The sequence below is a fragment of the Ornithorhynchus anatinus genome, chromosome 19 (genome assembly GCF_004115215.2).
Source record: "Ornithorhynchus anatinus isolate Pmale09 chromosome 19, mOrnAna1.pri.v4, whole genome shotgun sequence".
NCBI classification, from domain to species: Eukaryota; Metazoa; Chordata; class Mammalia; order Monotremata; family Ornithorhynchidae; genus Ornithorhynchus; species Ornithorhynchus anatinus.
This window is the reverse complement of record NC_041746.1, coordinates 33,249,895-33,269,553: the sequence shown is the minus strand read 5'-3', so window position 1 is coordinate 33,269,553 and position 19,659 is coordinate 33,249,895. Positions and strand designations below refer to the sequence as shown.

At 43.9% G+C, this 19,659-nt stretch overlaps 1 protein-coding gene across 3 annotated transcripts in view; it reads right to left on the bottom strand.

Moving 5' to 3' along the window:
- The window catches only part of LIN28B (lin-28 homolog B), a 77,960-nt gene extending 58,645 nt beyond the window's left edge, over nt 1–19,315 (bottom strand). For 2 of the 3 annotated variants that reach the window (XR_005661125.1, XM_039914834.1), the window contains exons 1-2: nt 19,212–19,315; nt 11,008–11,056 (exon numbers count right to left, since the gene is read on the bottom strand). Coding sequence is in view for 2 of the 3 variants with exons in the window: in XM_039914834.1 (XP_039770768.1) it covers nt 11,008–11,044 (37 nt within the window). In the remaining variant the exon portion in view is untranslated. The remainder of the gene's footprint in view (nt 1–11,007; nt 11,057–19,211) is intronic. The other variant, XM_029047699.2, reaches the window with a different exon arrangement.
- Nucleotides 19,316–19,659: the final 344 nt, after the last annotated feature.

Here is a 19,659-nt window from a genome sequence, read left to right as displayed (position 1 = left end):
CCGAACAATTCAAACAATAGCCCCCTGAAAGCTTTTCAAGTTGTGAATCGGGGTGGGCGGTACGAAACATTTTTGGAGATCTATAACAATGGGTTTTAAGAAAGCCCCCCTTGCGCGATCGGGGGTGTTGGGGGGGGGGAGGGAAGAGCAATGCATAGAATGGGGTAAAAGGAAAGAGGGGGGCAGGAAAGTGGGGGAGAGAGACGGGGAGAGTTGGGGTGGGGGGTGCGAAGGGGGGAAGGAAGGCAGAGAGAAAATAATAGTAAAACAATAGAAAAGAAAATTAACCTTCGGCCATGTTGCCCCACGGACCCTCTGCTCCAAACTCGTAAGATGAAAACTTTCCCTTTGGAACGAAGTGATCTTCTGCATCAATCTAACATCTTGATTTTGAGCGATCACAAATTTAGCTCGCATGGTCTAATGTGCTTTCCCTCTTTTGATTTTTTCCCCCCCTCTCTCCCTCAGTTTCTGGCCCCCTGCGCACACGTGACTTTGTCAATTACATGCTTTCTTGCTACTAATTTCACATCGGATCCTTAAGGGGTTGGCAAGAGGAAGAGATAACCAATCGCCATTTCATCTCTGCTGACATCAAAATAATTTATGAATGAACAAGAAAAACTCGAACACGTTATCTTTCAGATAATTTGCACAGTTCTTTACGGTAAATCAGGACGCTGAAATCATGTGCTAATTCAAACACAAAAGAGGTTTCTGGAGATTTATCGATTTAGCCGATTTATAGATTCATACATGTGCACACGTGTGCAGTATATAAGCGGGCCATTCTACATAAGGAGCTCTTTTTAAAACATATAACCACAGGCGTGTCATACCATTGATACTGTCCCCGTATTTCCTAAGGAATAAGTCCCCGGATAACTAACAATAAACGCGCCCGGTACAAACGCGTTTCACGTTATTTCAAGAAGATTTTTCAGGAGGGGGGAAAAAAAAAGTCTGATGATTCTTCAATTCTAGCTAATTCAACCGCTCTGCGTGTCCGGGCAAACATTACGTTTTGAATATGGATACTATTCATCTCCAACAAGACCGTACCCCCCTTTTTGCTGCTTCTGAGCCATTTTCAGGTTCAAATTAAAAATCCAAGCGGAACAGCGAAATCACCTTAATATGGCTCAAAAAGTGTTGAGGTCTAAGCGTGTCGTAACATTTTTGGAGGGGGATGGGAGGATTGTACTTCGCAGGTTTCTCCGCCATCTCTTTCCGGGGGAGGAGATGTGATTAATGACCTTCCTAAAAAAGAGTCCAGTTTTGGAGCCTAGAATCGGAGTGACCCTCAATCAGCAGCGATTGTTCCCCGGGAGCAGGGGGGAATGGAGGGAGAGACAGACAGAGACAGACAGAGAGACAGGGAGGAGGGGTGCAGGGAGGAGGAGGAGTGGAGGGAAAGAGGAGGAGGAGGGGACGGGGAGCCAAGAGAAGGAGGGAGGAGGGGGAGGGGAGAGAAGGAGGGAGAAGAAAGAGGACGGGGAGAGGCGGAGGAGGGGGAGGGGAGAGGAAGAGAGAAGGGGGAGGGGAAAGGAGAGAGGAGGGGAGAAAAGGGGAGGAGATGAGAGGGCAGAGGAGGGAAAGGGGAGGAGGAAGAGTGAGGTGGAGAAAGGGGAGCACAAGGAGGAAGGAGGAGGGAGGGCGGCAGGAGGGGGTAGAGGCAGAAAAAGAAATTGGAAAAAAAAAAAGGCAGGGAAGGAGACTTGGAAACCACAGTTACAAAGCAGCATTTCTAATGGGTGTTGGAGTCGAAAAGGCTAAAAAAAAAAATCTAACGGATTGTTGCCTCCAGCTTCAACATACTTCCCTCTTAAACACTGGATCTTTCAAGTGCTTCAGCTGTACAAACGCAGCGGGGTTTCAGGATTCTGAAGTCCTTTCCATTACATTCCCGGTTATCTTTAAATCAAGTTTTTTTTTTCCCCCTAAAAAAGCAAGTTTAGGAAAGGGCCCGACTAGAAATGCTTTGTCCACATTTTGTTTCCTCGAACAGATAAAACGCTTCCCGCCAGGCTGCATTCATATCTTCAAAACCCTCCAATTTCTTTTTCTAATCCCAGCAGTTTCCTCAGGAACTATGTAGACACCACTTCCCTTCGGCAAGCCCCCGGGGGCACCCCTCCCCCAACACACACACACTCTTCTCTTCCCCTTTAGACCCCCGTTCCCATCGCCACGCGGGCTCCTAGCTCTCCAACCTCAATTTAACACATGCTAAATCGTAGGCATGTTCAATCTCAATGCCACTGAAAAACAACTTCATTACTTTATCTACTACTGCACCTCCGTACCCCATAAAAGACCCCAAAGGAAAGTGTCAAGGTTTGTCCATAGTTGAAGGAAACCGAGTTTTATGCAATTCCAGGTTACTTGTAGCTATTTTCGGGGTGGCGTCAATCAGTCTGACCAATTTGAAAAGTCTCTTTTACTCCTAAGGGCCTGTTAATTCCTTTTGTTTCGTCTCAAGAAAGCACTCTCCTTTCTTATTTTATTTATTTTGGGGGGGGGATAACAATGGGCCAGTTGGGGGTGGAGGAGGAGCGGGGGCAGGGCAAAAGTGTAAAAAATACAAGCAATCTGGCAAGTGAGGCAGAAGCTCTAAATCCTGAAATTCCTTTGCAGTCTCCAACCGTAAATTTCCTATTGGTTATTTTAACAGGGGAGGTCGGCTTCCTGCACCGCCCTACACACCGTGCAGCCTCGAGTTCTCCCTTTCGGTTGAAAAAAAAAAACCCAACGAAATTTGCTTCCACATTAAACATTTACTAAAGCAGAGGGTTAAAAACTAACTTAAAATCGAACCTTTGGGAACGTCAAAGGTATTTGCTAAGTGCAATACTGAATTTGTATAAAGATATGTCCAAATCAGTGAAGCTACTTAATGTGTTTATCTATATGTATCTATATATGTGAAGTCTAGGTATATGTATGGATAAGTTGGCCCTGAAAATTAAACTGCTCTCTGCCATCACACGCCGACCTCGTTGACTCCCCATTTTCCTGCCATGAAACCTTAAGAGATTTTTTACATAGGCACTTTATTGAAATGTGTTCGAAACTGGAATATCGGTTGCCTAATTCTAATCGTTGGGACGCCCACGTGTATTGCATTAGGGCTCTGGTTACCGGTCCTGAGGCTTTTGTTTGCGGTCAAGTTTGATGAAATTAGCAAAGCGAAGACGGCAAACACCACAGCGCGCCGAACCACGTTTAATGCTCTATGGCGAGGTGCGCGGGAGAGGTTTATAAAACGGCGTTGCACGATTTTGGGGGGCCTCCATATTAGTAGAATTAAGGTAAGGTTCACTGGACTGGTCACTGGTGTCAGATGTTATCGACTCATTCATTTCCTGAGAGGGACATCGGCCTTTCAAGTTGGGTGGGAGATGGAGCCCTTTCCAGCTGGGGACTCTCAGGGCTCCAAAATTCGCTCGCGGGGAATCGAAGGCCAATGAGGTTATCCCTCCTTTGAAAAACGGAATTAAAAAAAGTGAAAACGCAGCCGCACGAGGGCACGGGGTGTCCCTTCCCAACCCCGGGGGTCACTGCTCTCCCTGAATCCGATGCGTTCCTGCCCCCAAAGCTGCGGGTTTGGCCGTCCGTGGGCTGCACACAGGCGAATTGTACATTCCAGGTGCTTGGTACAGTGCTTTGCACATAGTGAACGCTCAATAAATACTATTGAAGGAATGAATGAACAGTAAGCGCTCAATAAATACTATTGAAGGAATGAACAGTAAGGGCTCAATAAATACTATTGAATGAATGTGCAGTAAGAGCTCAATACATACCATTGAAGAAATGAATGAGCAGTAAGCGCTCAATACATACTATTGAAGGAATTAATGAACAGTAAGCGTTCAATAAATACTATTGAATGAAGGAAAGGACGCGAGGCCTCGGAGGGGGCGTCCCGGGTGCAGAGAACCCTCCTCTCCCGCCCTTGCTCTCTCCAATTTGTCACCTCTCCCGAGTCCTCTGGTTTCAATCTTTTTCTCATTTCCGATCCCCCCCCCCCCACCGCCCCTAATACCACGAAGAACGGGCGTTTGACTGGAAACGCCTGTTTCCAACGGTTGTTCCAACTGCTTTGTTCGTTGGACTTCCGCCTTCCCGACGCGGCCCTCCGCCCTGGAGCCACGAGGCCGGGGGGCCCCCCCCCCACCGCCCCCTGGACGACCATTTCGTTGGGGAGGGAGGGAGGAAAGGGGGCTCTCCTCCCCAAGACCTCTTTCCCCACCCTCCGGTCCTCCTCGGCCCGAACCCCTGTTCGGGCCTTCTTTCCCACCCCCTCACGGGGAGCCCCGCGGCCGGCTGGGCAGGGATTGTCTCTATCTGTTGCCGAATTGCCCATTCCAAGCGCTTAGTCCAGTGCTCTGCATATGGGAAGCGCTCAATAAATACTACTGAATGAATGTTCCTCTCCCCCTCAGCACTGTGCTCATTTGTATATATTTTTATTACCCTATTTTGTTAATGAGGTGTACATCCCCTTGCTTCTATTTATCGTGATTATGTGTCTTGTTTTTTATCCGTCTGTCTCCCCCGATTAGACTGTGGGCCCATCACTGGGCAGGGATGGTCTCTGTCTGTTGCCGAATTATCCATTCCAAGCGCTTAGTACAGTGCTCTGCACATAGGAAGTCCTCAATAAATACTATTGAATGAATGCTCCCCCTCTCCCTTCCCCTCCCCTCAGCACTGTGCTCATTTCTCTATATTTTTATGACTCTATTTTGTTTAGGAGGTGTACATCCCCTTGATTCTATTTATCGTGATTACGTTGTCTTGTTTTTGTCCATCTGTCTCCCCCGATGAGACTGTAAGCCCTTCACTGGGCAGGGATTGTCTCTCTCTGTTGCCGAATTGTCCATTCCAAGGGCTTAGTCCAGTGCTCTGCACAGAGAAAGTGCTCAGTAAATACTACTGAATGAGTGAATGCTCCTCCCCCTCTCCCCTCCCCTCAGCACTGTACTCATTTGTCTATATTTTTATGACCCTATTTATTTTGTTAATGAGGTATACATCCCCTTGATTCTATTTATCGTGATTATGTTATCTTGTTTTTGTCCGTCTGTCTCCCCCGATTAGACCGTGAGCCTGTCATTGGGCAGGGATTGTCTCTCTCTGTTGCCAAATTGTCCATTCCAAGCATTTAGTCTAGTGCTCTGCACATAGGAAGCGCTCAATAAATACTATTGAATGCATGAATGCTCCTCTCTCTTCCCCTCAGCACTGTGCTCATTTCTCTATATTTTTATGACCCTATTTATTTCATTCATGAGGTGTACATCCCCTTGATTCTATTTATCATGATTATGTTGTCTTGTTTTTTGTCTGTCTCCCCACATTAGACTGTGAGCCCATCATTGGGCAGGGATTGTCTCTATCTGTTGCCAAATTGTCCATTCCAAGCGCTTAGTCCAGTGCTCTGCACATAGGAAGCGCTCAATAAATACTATTGAATGCATGAATGCTCCTCTCTCTTCCCCTCATCACTGTGCTCATTTGTCTATATTTTTATGACCCTATTTATTTTGTTCATGAAGTATACATCCCCTTGATTCTATTTATCGTGATTATGTTGTCTTGTTTTTGTCTGTCTCCCCCAATCAGACTGTAAGCCCTTCATTGGGCAGGGATTGTCTCTCTCTGTTGCCGAATTGTATATTCCAAGTGCTTAGTCCAGTGCTCTGCACATAGGAAGCTCTCAGTAAATACTGTTCAATGAGTGAATGCTCCTCTCCCTTCCCCTCCCCTCAGCACTGTGCTCATTTCTCTATATTTTTATGACCCTATTTATTTCGTTCATGAGGAGTACATCCCCTTGATTCTATTTATCATGATTATGTTGTCTTGTTTCTATCTGTCTCCTCCCGTCAGACTGTAAGCCTGTCATTGGACAGGGATTGTCTCTCTCTGTTGCCGGACTGTATATTCCAAGCGCTCAGTCCAGTGCTCTGCACATAGAAAGCACTCAACAAATGCTATTGAATGAGTGAATGGTCCTCCCCCTCTCCCTTCCCCTCCCCTCAGCACTGTGCTCATTTCTGTATATTTTTATGACCCATTTATTTCGTTCATGAGGTGTACATCCCCTTGATTCTATTTATCGTGATTAGGTTGTCTTGTTCTTGTCTGTCTCCCCCCATTACACTGTAAGCCCGTCACTGGGCAGGGATGGTCTCTGTTGGCGAATCGTCCATTCCAAGCACTTAGTCCAGTGCTCTGCACATAGAAAGCGCTCAATATATACTATTTAATGAGTTAATGCTCCTCTCCCTTCCCCTCCCCTCAGCACTGCGCTCATTTCTCTATATTTTTGTGACCCTATTTGGTTAATGAGGTGTCCATCCCCTAGATTATATTTATCGTAATTATGTTGCCTTGTTTTTGCCTGTGTGCCCCCATTAGACTGTAAGCCCGTCACTGGGCAGGGATTGTCTCTGTTGACGAACTGTCCATTCCAAGCGCTTAGTCCAGTGCTCTGCCCATAGAAAGTGCTCAATAAATACTATTGAATGAGTGAATGCTCCTCTCCCTTGATTCTGTCGTGATTATGTTGCCTTGTTTTTGCCTGTGTCCCCCCATTAGACTGTAAGCCCGTCATGGGACAGGAATTGTCTCTGTTGACGAACTGTCCATTCCAAGCGCTTAGTCCAGTGCCCTGCACATAGAAAGCGCCCAATAAATACTATTGAATGAGTGAATGTTCCTCTCCCTTCCCCTCCCCTCAGCACTGTGCTCATTTCTCTATATTTTTATGACCCTATTTGGTTAATGAGGTGTCCATCCCCTAGATTCTATTTATCGTAATTATGTTGTCTTGTTTTTGCCTGTGTCCCCCCATTAGACTGTAAGCCCGTCACTGGGCAGGGACCGTCTCTGTTGACGAACTGTCCATTCCAAGCGCTTAGTCCAGTGCCCTGCACATAGAAAGCGCCCAATAAATACTATTGAATGAGTGAATGTTCCTCTCCCTTCCCCTCCCCTCAGCACTGTGCTCATTTCTCTATATTTTTATGACCCTATTTGGTTAATGAGGTGTCCATCCCCTAGATTCTATTTATCGTAATTATGTTGTCTTGTTTTTGCCTGTGTCCCCCCATTAGACTGTAAGCCCGTCACTGGGCAGGGACCGTCTCTGTTGACGAACTGTCCATTCCAAGCGCTTAGTCCAGTGCCCTGCACATAGAAAGCGCCCAATAAATACTATTGAATGAGTGAATGTTCCTCTCCCTTCCCCTCCCCTCAGCACTGTGCTCATTTCTCTATATTTTTATGACCCTATTTGGTTAATGAGGTGTCCATCCCCTAGATTCTATTTATCGTAATTATGTTGTCTTGTTTTTGCCTGTGTCCCCCCATTAGACTGTAAGCCCGTCACTGGGCAGGGACCGTCTCTGTTGACGAACTGTCCATTCCAAGCGCTTAGTCCAGTGCCCTGCACACAGAAAGCGCCCAATAAATACTATTGAATGAGTGAATGTTCCTCTCCCTTCCCCTCCCCTCAGCACTGTGCTCATTTCTCTATATTTTTATGACCCTATTTGGTTAATGAGGTGTCCATCCCCTAGATTCTATTTATCGTAATTATGTTGTCTTGTTTTTGCCTGTGTCCCCCCATTAGACTGTAAGCCCGTCACTGGGCAGGGACCGTCTCTGTTGACGAACTGTCCATTCCAAGCGCTTAGTCCAGTGCTCTGCACATAGGAAGCGCCCAAGAACTACTACTGAATGAATGAACGAAGGGCCGCCGGGCCACGAGGTGACGGCCGCGAGGGCCCGCCCGGGGCGCGTGCGTGCGCGTGACCCCCCCCGCGCGCGCCCCCCTTGGGGTCCCCGGCGTCCCGGCCAACGCCGGTGGGGGGGGGGGGGCATCGAGCACGCCTTCCCAGCAGGCAGCGTGAGCTTTTCCCGCCGAAATGACGTCACGTCCAGGGCGGGGCCTCCTCGTCGGCCTTCCTCGGGCGAGGAGGCCCAATGGAGGAGGGGTGGGGGAGGGGGGTAGGCCGCCTTTACCTTGCCTCCGAACCCCTCAGGGGCCTAAAATAAAACCAGAAAAAAGGGGACTGTGCAGTTCCACGTCTGTAACACACCAACAATAAAAAAGGTGCCTTGGGCAGGTACCTCCGCCCTACCTTTGCCTCCTCCCCCCCTCAGGCGAAGATGGTCCCCTGAAATCATTCGTTCGAAAATCAACGAAAAGTTCTCTGAGGAAACGCCTCTCCAAAGGACCGACCCTCCCCCCCATTTAACGGCGCAAACGTTTCGAATTCCTCCTCCCGCGGCCCGCGCCGTTTCCCCCCACCCCCCACCCCGCACACTTCCCGACCGTTTTTTACATTTCGACGAACGAGTCCCCCCAAGGCGCAAACGTTGACGGTTTGGTCGGGGGGTCGGTGCTGCCTTCGACGTGGTGCAGCCCTTCCCCCTTCCGTTTTAAGGAGTTTTCCAAATCAAATCGAATCGAATCGCTCAACGAGCACTTCGTCTGAAAAGGCCTTTTTAAGGGGGGGGAGTGAGGAGAAGGCGACGCCAAATGAACGTAAAATAAGTCGTTCGATTAATTTAATCTGTGCCCCACAACTGACTTCGGAGGGGAAAAAAATGTATATTTCCTAGAGATTCTTTTACTAAATTCTAATCCTTGATTTGTGGACACAGGTGAGGGGAATTTATACACTCCACGCATTTGTGATTTTAATAGTTTATACTAGCAATCATTTCAACACAGCTTTAGTTGAGTAAAAAGATAATTACCCGCTTGTTCCCCTGAATACTTTCTACAGGCTGAGGACTATGCAAAACGAATTAAGCAGGCACAGGAAGAGTCGCAGACCTCAGCTAGTAAAGATAGACGGGAAAATGATGCACTACCATTTCTTCCTTGTACAAAATACCATAATTTATTAAAAAGTCTCCCTAGTCTACGCAATCAACCCTGAATTTTTCTAGTTCGTGGGATGGGAGCAAAATAAGTTCATCTTCCTAGTCAACAAGCTGTACTTTATCATTTTTATCAGTTCAAGTTTTTTTTTTTCTCTTTCAATGAAACCATTTAACTGTTTTTAGGAATCGAAGCCCGGGAGTGACATTTATGTTAACAGACAACTCGGTTTTTATTTTCCTATTCCAAAGTAATTTTTGAGGGTGTCGGGAAGGGAAAGAAAAGACCATACTATGTGTGTTGGAAGGGAAAGGAGACACTGTACAGTTCTATGTCTTTAACACACCAACATCAGTCCCTCGGCTCCATACAGCCCATCAAATAAAGCACATTTTTTAGTTGTGAATTTACAATACATACCATTGACCCATAAAACGGAAACAGCTTGGGTTCCTGGCCAATTTCAAGGAGGCTCGAGAAACATTCATCTTGGTAAAATTTTGGTCACTTTTTCCAGTGCCACAGACACTCTGGTATAGACACAGACCTTTGAATGCATCAGTGTTACCACCACGTTTCACAACAGCAAAGGAAAAACAGTCTCCGGACATATCTTCAGTCTGGTGACAAAGACAGTGGGTGGGGTAAAGGAACCTGGCATTAAATCACGCAACTGAGTCCCTTTAAGTCTATTTCATGCTGATTGAGAAGGCCATTTTCCCAGCTAAGGATGCAAAGTAAAAACTCGATCCACTAACTCACCTCTCTTTTTTGAAGTAAAGATTCGGTCCTTTCAACCACCAGATTACAAGCCACTTTCAATACTGCCCATACTCTGCAGCTGCAACAATCTTCATGATTCCTCTACTATTTTACTCTTTTTCTCTGTACCTCCTCCATAAACTAGACAGGTAGGAATCAAGGAGAGGCGAGGAGGAAGAGGGAAATTTCCTCACTGTGGCCGTAGATGAGGAGTGTACACTCTGCCAGGCTGCATCACTTATTCGCATTTGGAAATTTGTTACTGAGAACCAGGAACATTAGATCATTACTCCAAAAGCCACACACACATATAGAGCACCCTTGACTGTACCCTGAAATTCGCTAGACAGATACCATTCTGGCCTAACTGAGCAACGAATCTTTCCTTCCCCACCACATACATGTCCATATTAGCAGTTGTAGCACAAGAAAATCAAGGGACCATTACTGGGAAGTTTTAGGTGCCAAAGGGTACATTTTTCAGCATTTTTTTTACAAGACAACAATTTGAATATCTTTTTCCAAAATTCTCTCTTCAGCATTATATGCTTATCATGTTTTCTAACAAAATCAGTCCAGGATCGAAGACTATGATGATTAACTTATTCTTCCAGATAAAAGTTTTCCACGAATAACTTTAACACTACTACCTCTCTAAAGATGCTGTTTAAAAGACTATCTAAATGATAGGCATAGTACATAACAGGTAGGTATGAAATATGGTATTTCAAAACTCTTCTGAAACCCCACCTCCTCCAGGAGACTTCCCCTGATTAATTTTTCTTCTCCCAGTTCACATCCTCCCCCAGTACTTCCGCCCTCACCACTTCTCACTGCATTTCAGCACATATTTTACATACTCTACCATCTGAAGACTTCTTCCTTCTACCTATAAATTATTTCGTATCTGTCTCCCCAGCTAGAGTGTAAAATCCTACTGGGCAGAGATCATGTCTTCTTCTGTACTCTCCCAAGTACTTAGCATACACAGAATAGGTGCTCAGTAAATACTACTGATTGATTGGAATCCTCATTTGACAAAGAGCTAGGAGCCAGTGGTTTACAAAGTTCATGAAAGGAAACCAAAAAATTGACCCACAGGGAAGTTCAGTCTTCTCCTGCTCCTTCCACAACAACAACAACAACAATAACAACAAAAAAGAAATGAAAAGAAAAGAAGAGATCCTGAAGAGCAGAAGAGAGAAAATGGTAGCCATTGCTGCAAAGCGGCCAGACATTTGGAGAGGCAAGAGAGATTTTTGGCAGTAAGTTGTCTCCTACACTTAGATTCTTTCTGAGAAAGGGAGGCTATGAAAAATAGTTTTTAAAAACCAACTGACCTGGGTTTGAAGGGCCCTTCTCGAATGGCATCATCATCTTCTGAGAAACCTAAAAATCAGAAAACTCAGGTCAGTATGGTGTTCCTTCTGCTAGAAGACCCTGTTTAATTGCCTCTTCTCCAGCTTAACTGCTCATTAGAAGGCCATAAAATGTCAGGACTCTGACTCTGTGAAGTGACCTGTAAACTTTTTAACTATTGGAGACTTACCTAGCCCATCACGTCCTGCCTCTGGCCTGGAATTCCCTCCCTCTTCACATCCGACAGAGGATTACTTTCCCCACCTTCAAAGCCTTACTAAAAGCACATCTCCTCCAAGAGGCCTTCCCGACTAAGCCCTCATTTCCTCTTCTCCCAATCCCTTCTGCTCTCCCTTGCACTTAGATTTTCACCTTTTACTCGCCCCACCCTCAGCCCCACAGCACGAATGTACATATCCAGAATTTATTTATTTATATTAATGTCTGTCTCCCCTTTTAGTCAGTAAGCTCCTTGTGGTCAGGGAATGTGTCTTCCAACTCTGTTACAGTGTACTCTTTCAAGTGCTTAGTACAATGCTCTGTACAAAGTAACCTCTCAATAAGTGTAACTGATTGATTATTTGATCATCAGCTCCCCAAACAGCTAACCAATATTTACAAAAAGCAATCTAGGTTTCAGAACAGAGGCATAAGCCTGCTTCCTCTGATTTGTCTTTAATATTCATCCCTTTGTGACTTTGCAAAAGAGACCTCCTGCACTAAATATTTATTCATATTTTACTAGAAATGGTTATTTAGAGATCCAGTCATTGCTGTCTCATGAGCAAAATGTGCATAGCATGCCACCTCAACACCACCTGGCTTTCTTGTCATCCTTTTAAAGATCCTTTCCGCCAAAGCTTCTTCCCTCAATTATTGACATGAATAAATCACTGCACTGAGCAGTCTAGTAGGGACTGCATCCAAATAGAACCTGCCGCCCGACAATCATGTACACAAACAGAGAAGGCTAGTGGGTCATTGTCTTCCAGGGTGCCTGAGTTACCGAAGGTGCCAAAGAGGAATTGTCTTAAATGTGCAAATCTTATACAATTTCTACAGTTTCAACCCATCAGAGAAAACAAAAACACTGCCTTTTCCTTCTCTTAGTGCACATCTAATTCTCTTCTCAAAATAAAACAGATAATCTTCCAAAGACAGAGATCTGCTCAGGAGAGATCCAGGGTTCTTCCACAGAGAATGACAATTCCACTCAGGAAGGATGTGGAACGAACAAAAGGCATGTGAGACTCAGATCTCCAGACATTACATCCTTTAGTTTTCTAAGACACTAGAAGTGGTAAAAGATGAAAGAGATGATGGCACTGTAAGTGTCTTTTCTTCGAATGTAGGTATTCCAAACTTTCAGGAACTAGTTCTCTTCTGCACCGAAATCATTCATTCAAATGTTGCAAGTCTAAAAGTGGCAAGTTTAGATTAAACACTGAAGCTCAGTTTCCCCCTGAGGCCAACTCTGCTTCTCTTTTTCACCACCCACTTGTGGCTCGCTCTCCTTTTGTTTCTTGAGGATTTACTTACATTCCATACAACAATGTAGGTAACATTTTAAAATTTTCCAATCTAGAATAGGAGACCCTTCCCTGGCTTCGAGATGTAATGTGCTAGAATTTATCAAAGATTTCAAAAGAAAGTTGTCCATTGAAAACTTGGAACATTATACTTCACAGTAACCACACAAGCGATTGATAAGGGTGTTTAAATACATATTTTTTAAAGTTCTAATTTTTTAGCTTGGAGCATAAAACCAAGCCAACAAAGTGGCCGGGGGCGGGGGAGGGGGAAGGGGGGCGGGGGTGCGCCGCGAGGGGTTTAGGGGAAGGAAGGAAGGTGAAGTCTTAGGAACAACATATTTTAAATTATGCATAGATAAGTGTGCAAATTACCTCAGTAAGGTATAAAAGAGGAAGATTTTAATAGGATGGAAATCAACTTCACCACAAATTCCTCAGTGTGGATAAAAATAACAGAAGTAGAAACGAGTTCTAAATTACTGAGCCGAATGTCATTGCATGGAATGAACTAACAGCAATTAGAAACCGGAGAGTTTATTGCAATTGGTCTTTTCTTCCATTAGGGATGAATCAGACTAGGGTGTGATATAGAGGAAGAGCCTCTCCACAGAATATTGCATGGTGACATACTAGGTTTTGAAAATGTCTCTAGGAAAAAATTGATATTCTCCAGGCTATGATGTTCAATTTTAATATGGATTTTAAAATTTTTATCTAGGTGATTATACCCTTTACTTTTACATTATTTACTAATACTCAATTTCATTTTGAAAATTGTTGTTGATCCATATGTTATCCCCTACACTTTAAGCTCGTCCTCTACAGTGGAAGCTTGTTGTGGGCAGGGAATGTGTCTACCAACTGTTATATTGTACTGTTCAGTTAGTACAGAGCTCTGCACACTATAAGTGCTCAATCAATGTGATTGATTGATTGATATGTTTAATAATGGTTCTGAGAACTCAAATAAAAATTCATAGTGGACTTGGATTAAAAACACTTCAGGAAAATATATATATTCAGTAAACACAGGATTAGAGCAGCCAGAAAGCAAACTATTCTCAGATGATGAAACCAATATTTCTTCAAATACCTTTCTGTATTTTTCTTGAGCTCTTATTAAATCACACCTTTCAAAATAACATAACTTCAAATGAAATGATAACTTGGAACATTATTTGATTTTTTTTCCTGTATATTTGCAGGGGAGGAAAAAACAACACCTGAAACATTAGTGATGAGTATCTGATGCTAATTTTCTCTTTCAAATAATAGGTTCATTAAATCCTTCAAAAAAAAATCAATACTATTTCTTTTAATTGACCAGAATAAAAAAGTTCCACACTTTTGATTAGGGATGGTAAAACTAAGGGAAGAATTCAGTCAATACAAATATAAAAAAATAGAGATGTGTGATTAATCTCAAACTCTGCATGTTAATATTCACTCAGATTAAAGACAACAATGCAAAAATCTGGTGAACCACTGATCTTTTTGAGAAGGTCCCTTTGGCATTAAATGAATGGTTTTACACGCATTGCATTTTTTTAAGGGGAAATTCTCACTGTTTCAATTATATCACTATATTTGTTTTTCATCTTCAGGTTTAATACACACAAATTCAGTGCAGTGGCAATAAATCAGCTGTGTACTCCCCAGTGAAAAGGCTGAACACACTTAAAGTTTACATGTGCTATATTCCAAGTATAAATAGCAAAATAAATGTGAATAACAATATTTTTTAAGGAAGAAAGAAAGCGGAAGGGCATTGTTTTTATGTTTCTAGTTAATTTTTATTTTTAATATCAGAATAGCTAAGTTTAAAAATAGGACTTTGACTCCAAAATGTTTAATGCTTTATTAAAACATATTACATACACATCCAATAGTACTACATTCAGAAAGAGGTTTTCTTAGTGAATTGGTAAGAAATGTTCAAAAAACTTCCCAAAGTTTTTATCTTTTGCATTTCCCCCCCTTTATGGTATACATGTCCCCTACTCTCAAAAACATCCTCTGAGATGTGAATTAGCAACTGTTTTAAAATTCTGCAGAATTGCCCGGTACAAGTTACAATTCTTGAACTGCTTTAGAAACTCAATTTGAATTTCTCACACATAAAAGCCGGAATGTGCCATACTACTTCTCAAATATTAGCAGGAGAAATAATTTCCTGAACAGGAGGAGCTCTAGCAATCTATTGATCTAATCGTATCAGGACAGTCGAAAAGCATTGCCTAGGGCACAAATGCTAATTTGGAAGTCCCAATTTCCAATAATTTAAGTGTGGATATTGCAACACACGGATTGTAGCACGGTTGATTTTGCTGATTCAAACAGTTTGCATTTCTTCAGAAGAAACAATGGTTTTACATGATAAAGCTCCCAGCTGAGTCATTGTTCAAATCACACTGAATAGAGGAAAAGGAAGACAAAGCAATAGTATTGGTTTGAAAAATTCCTTTCTTGAAAGACAGCTAAGCACATACAATTAGCTGCAAGATTACGTTCTGTCTTAAGGTAGTCTGTTAGTCTTGCAGGTTACAGAGTAAGTTGCTTCTAGCTAAAACTATATTTGCTTCCTTTTCATCATACTTAAAAAATAGGATTCTATCATTTATAGAAAATGCAAAACACATGTACAACCATCATAATGATTAAGGTTACATAAAGCATGCAGGATAAATGACGTGGGAACAATTTCAAATGTACATATGATTACTTAGTAAAATGCTTTTGTGGCTGGCTCATCTGCACATCGCTGTCAAGGAACAACTATTACAACAAATGATTTTGCAAGTAGCTAACAAGTTTCACTGAAACTAGCTTGCAAGGTGAATTTATTGTACCATTTACAAAATAAGTATTTTACAAAATTGTTTGTTTCTAGTAAGGAAAAAAAGGAACATACAAAATGCCCTACAAATTTTAAGCATTAGTCTGGTTGCATTTCAAATTTGGTTAAAATTGAAATTATGACTATAAACAATACATAGGAACCATTGTATTCAAGCACATTATTGCTCAGAATAATCAGGGAGTTATAAGATTTGATGAATCAACATTACTGCTTACACCCTAGCCATCCACAAAGGCATTTCGGGATCATGAAGATAAAGGCAATTCCTTTTTTTAAGAGTCACATTTTAAAGATGTTCTTGGGAAAATATTGTAAAATATCTGGGATTGCCCTTAAAATCGATCATCTAACACTACGAGCCTCTTTTCTATATAATTAACCTTTTGTTCAGCCAAGAAAAAAACCCAGGAACTGATTGCTTGGAAATGAGCTCCATGACCTCTGTCCCGGTTTGCCACCTTTGACCTTTAATTTGATGATCCTGCATATCAATCCATTCTATTTTTAGAAGCAGGATGTCAATAAAGTTCTGTGTTTAAATTTTTACCTCTTATCTATTGGGAAAGATGTGGCAAATTGATCATCTGCTTTTGGTGTGGATCCAAATATTATTGCACTGCTGTGTAGATGACATATTTTAATCTGTACACTAATGTGTTGGTCACTGAATCAAACCATGGAAATTACCCTCCAAGTACCAGGCTACAGAATAGATGATGACATGTATTTCTTCCTCTTTAAAAAAAAACAATCCCACGACATTCATTATTATCGTGTGTTACAACTAATGCATGCAGTGTCTCTCAAAGAGCAGGCCTGAAGTGATTAATTGTGACACTCGTCACAATTTGATGTTGGCTTTAAAGATGCCTTTTTAATATGTAACCTTGTAAAAAAAAAACAACCCACACACAAAAGGGATTCCTACCCAGCTCATGCTCAATGTAACAGCTGCCTTTACCAAAAATGTACTCTTTTTTTGGCGTGGGATCATTAACTGTTTAAATTGGTTTAAAAACCATATCTTCACAGATGTGTCAGTTTTCCAAAAAGGAGAGGGCCCCGGTATCGATCCAATTGATCGTACTGACACCGTCCGGTACTAAACCGACGCAGCAAACTGCATTTACTTTCCTTGAGAAAGTCTGTGGCAGTCACCCTTAATGAATGATTCAAACTCTCAAGGATGAAGTAAATAAAAAAACGTTAAACTTACTACGGTTATCTTGGTACCGGTACACGCTCCTCCCCCTCCCCCCAACCTCAGGGTACGTATTCAGTTGAATTTAGTAATGATCAATATGGCTGGCTCGATTCAGCACTCCGGTCAGCGACATTATGTAGTGTCATTATATCATAGGAGGGGCTCTTCCTCAATGCGAGTTTGTGGGCAGATTCTCAGTACATTTTCAAAGCAGAGCTGTCTCCATAAAGTATACCTCATTCTTTATGTGTAATCCACGTTTCAAAAATCAAATGTTTTTGGCATCGTCTTCCTCCTCAGCGAGTCAAACCTATTCTTTCAGCCTCCTCAACGGGAACCTCACAACCAAAGAACACATCCTTTTTTTTTTTCCTTTCAAAGGAATTGATGACACAAATGCCAATAACAATATGTTTGTTTTTTTTCTTTCCGTGATATATCCTTTTTTTAAGATAATGTGACCAAGGAAATTAAATCCTATTATAAAATGGAAAAAATAATGAGCAAAACGTTCTATGAATGCTTATAGCTTCCAATTTTCCCTTTTGCTTAGAGGCAGTCTGAAACACTGATTATGATTCATCACTGCATCCTCACTATATTTTACTCAATTAAGAACTGGGCCTAGAAAAACAGAGATTGATCATTTCCTGCTGAGTTTTCTAATTCATTATACACATATGTATGTATGTACATATACACACATATTGTTTCAAAATTAATTATTTTCTTGTATTTACGGGTTGTCAGTGCTTTGCTTAGCAAATCATCCTCTTTTGTTTCTTATTTTTAAAGCACTAAAGTAATATTTCCTATACACTGTAGTTATATCCGCACTAATCGTTACAGTGTGAGTAAGTACAGTGACATTTAACAACGTCGTTAAGAAAGAAAACTCTTGTACCAACTCTATTTACTATTTATTATTCAAGCAGCATTTTAAATAATTCACATTCCAAGTATTTGCTCCGTGTCATGAAGATAAAAATCAATTCTTTGAAGCCTAACTTTGATTACTGAATGTTCACACTTTAACACTCATTACATGTACTTTTGCTTCACTTCCAAGGGGGGTACGGTCGAACCCATTTTCTCTCCACAAATAAGTATATTTCACAGCAAATCTGTTATTTTCAAAACAGCGTCTACATTGTTTCCTACATGATTGCACTGCAGCCTGTCACCAATACCGTGCCAATCTTCCTGAAAAATATTAATTGGTTCTTAATTACTAGAACACTCTGTTCTAGCTCAACCAGTTTATAATGCTTCCGAAAACAGCTCACCCAGCAGGATGCAATGAGCGATCTTAATCTTTTTTTTAAAAAAAAAAAAACAAACCTGACGGTCTACTGACAAACAATGATCGCTGTATTTTTATCTCAAGAAAAATAATAGACATTTCAAAATGGATCATTTTTCCTGATTCTTTAAAGCATCGTTGCCCTTTTGGGGTAGGTGTCAAAGGCCACGTGTCAGTTTAATTCTATTAGCTCTCGACAACATTTTGGTACAATGGGCTACCTTATTTCATACAAGCTGAAATAAGGCTACCCTCGTACTGGGAAGATGAATTCCCACCCCCTCCTCGCCTCTGCCAAAAGGCTTTTTCATTAGCTTTCAAGAGACTGGCATTTGGTTCTGGATCTTTAGGGTGGCTTCCCATCAAAGTGTTTTGGACCTTGTCTGCTTCTCCAGACACCAGGCATCCTCCCCAGAAGGGTACAGCCCAAGCTCGGGGACCTCTACTGAAAGTTTGACGGCGTCCAGTTTGGCTTTGGGGGTCTCCGGTTGGTTTATTAATTGGCCACGCTTTGTGGCCCGCCCCCAGTGGGCCCCTACGACGCATTTCGTTCCCGCATCGCTGCCTGGTCTGCGACACGTTACCCCAGCCCGGGGGCACGGAGGATCAAAGGTTTGGCCTCGACCCGGCATTGGCCCCATCCCAACCCGGTCCTTGGCAGATGCCTCCTTGGCATCCCATCCGAGTCTGCACATGCGATCGTTGGCATCTGTAAGTGCCCACTTCCAGGGCGTTGGAGGGACTGACTGGGTCACCCAGAATGTACTGGTCTTTCCAGGGAGGGTGAAAAAACCATCACCACCACCACCACCACCATCAACCCCGCCACCACCACCATCACCACCATCACCACCACCACCATCATCACCACCATCATCACCACCACCACCATCATCACCACCACTATCACCATCACCATCATCACCACCACCACCATCATCCTCACCATCACCATCATCACCACCACCACCATCATCCTCACCACCACCATCATCACCACCACCACCATCACCATCATCATCACCACCCTCACCGCCACCACCACCTCCCCCATCATCACCCTCACCCCCATCACCATGGAAGGCAGGAGCCAAGGCCCCGCAACACGTCAAGGCTGGCCCGGCCGGTGTCCCCCGCCAACGACCCATCCCGACCGAGATGTGCGGGAGGGAAGCGGGGCCCGGAGGGGGAAAAAAGGGGGGATCCGAGGCAACGGGGAGGGACCCCCCAGATGGCGTTCTGCATGGCATGAAACTATTCAAAATGGCGGACTTACTCTTACTTACAGTTTTAACATTCCGCAATGAAGACAGCAGGTGAGCATCACGCAGAATGCCCACCGAGAACACCTACCGGTCCCCCACGTGGGGCGGGCCGGGCCCGCTTCGGGGCGGGGGGGAGGATGCCGGCTGGGCGTCCCCGTGTCCCGTCCGTCCCCCCACCCCCTGCTCCGCGGCTTCCAGGGCCCTCAGCGCCTCGCCCCGCCTCTCGGGTCCCCCGGCGGGGCGGCCGGTCCTGCGGGCCGCTGTCCGGCCGCGGCGGAGCCCGGCGCCGGGGCGTCCATCCCCGCGGGAGGCGAGCGCGGCGCTGCACGGCGCTGCACGGCGCTGCACCGCACTGCACGGCGCTGCACCGCGCTGCGCCCGGGCCATCGGCGCCTCCCGGGGACTTTGGGCGGGAGGCCGCGCCGGGCGACCCCTGGCGGCCGCGCGCGGGAACGGCCGCCCTTCCCCG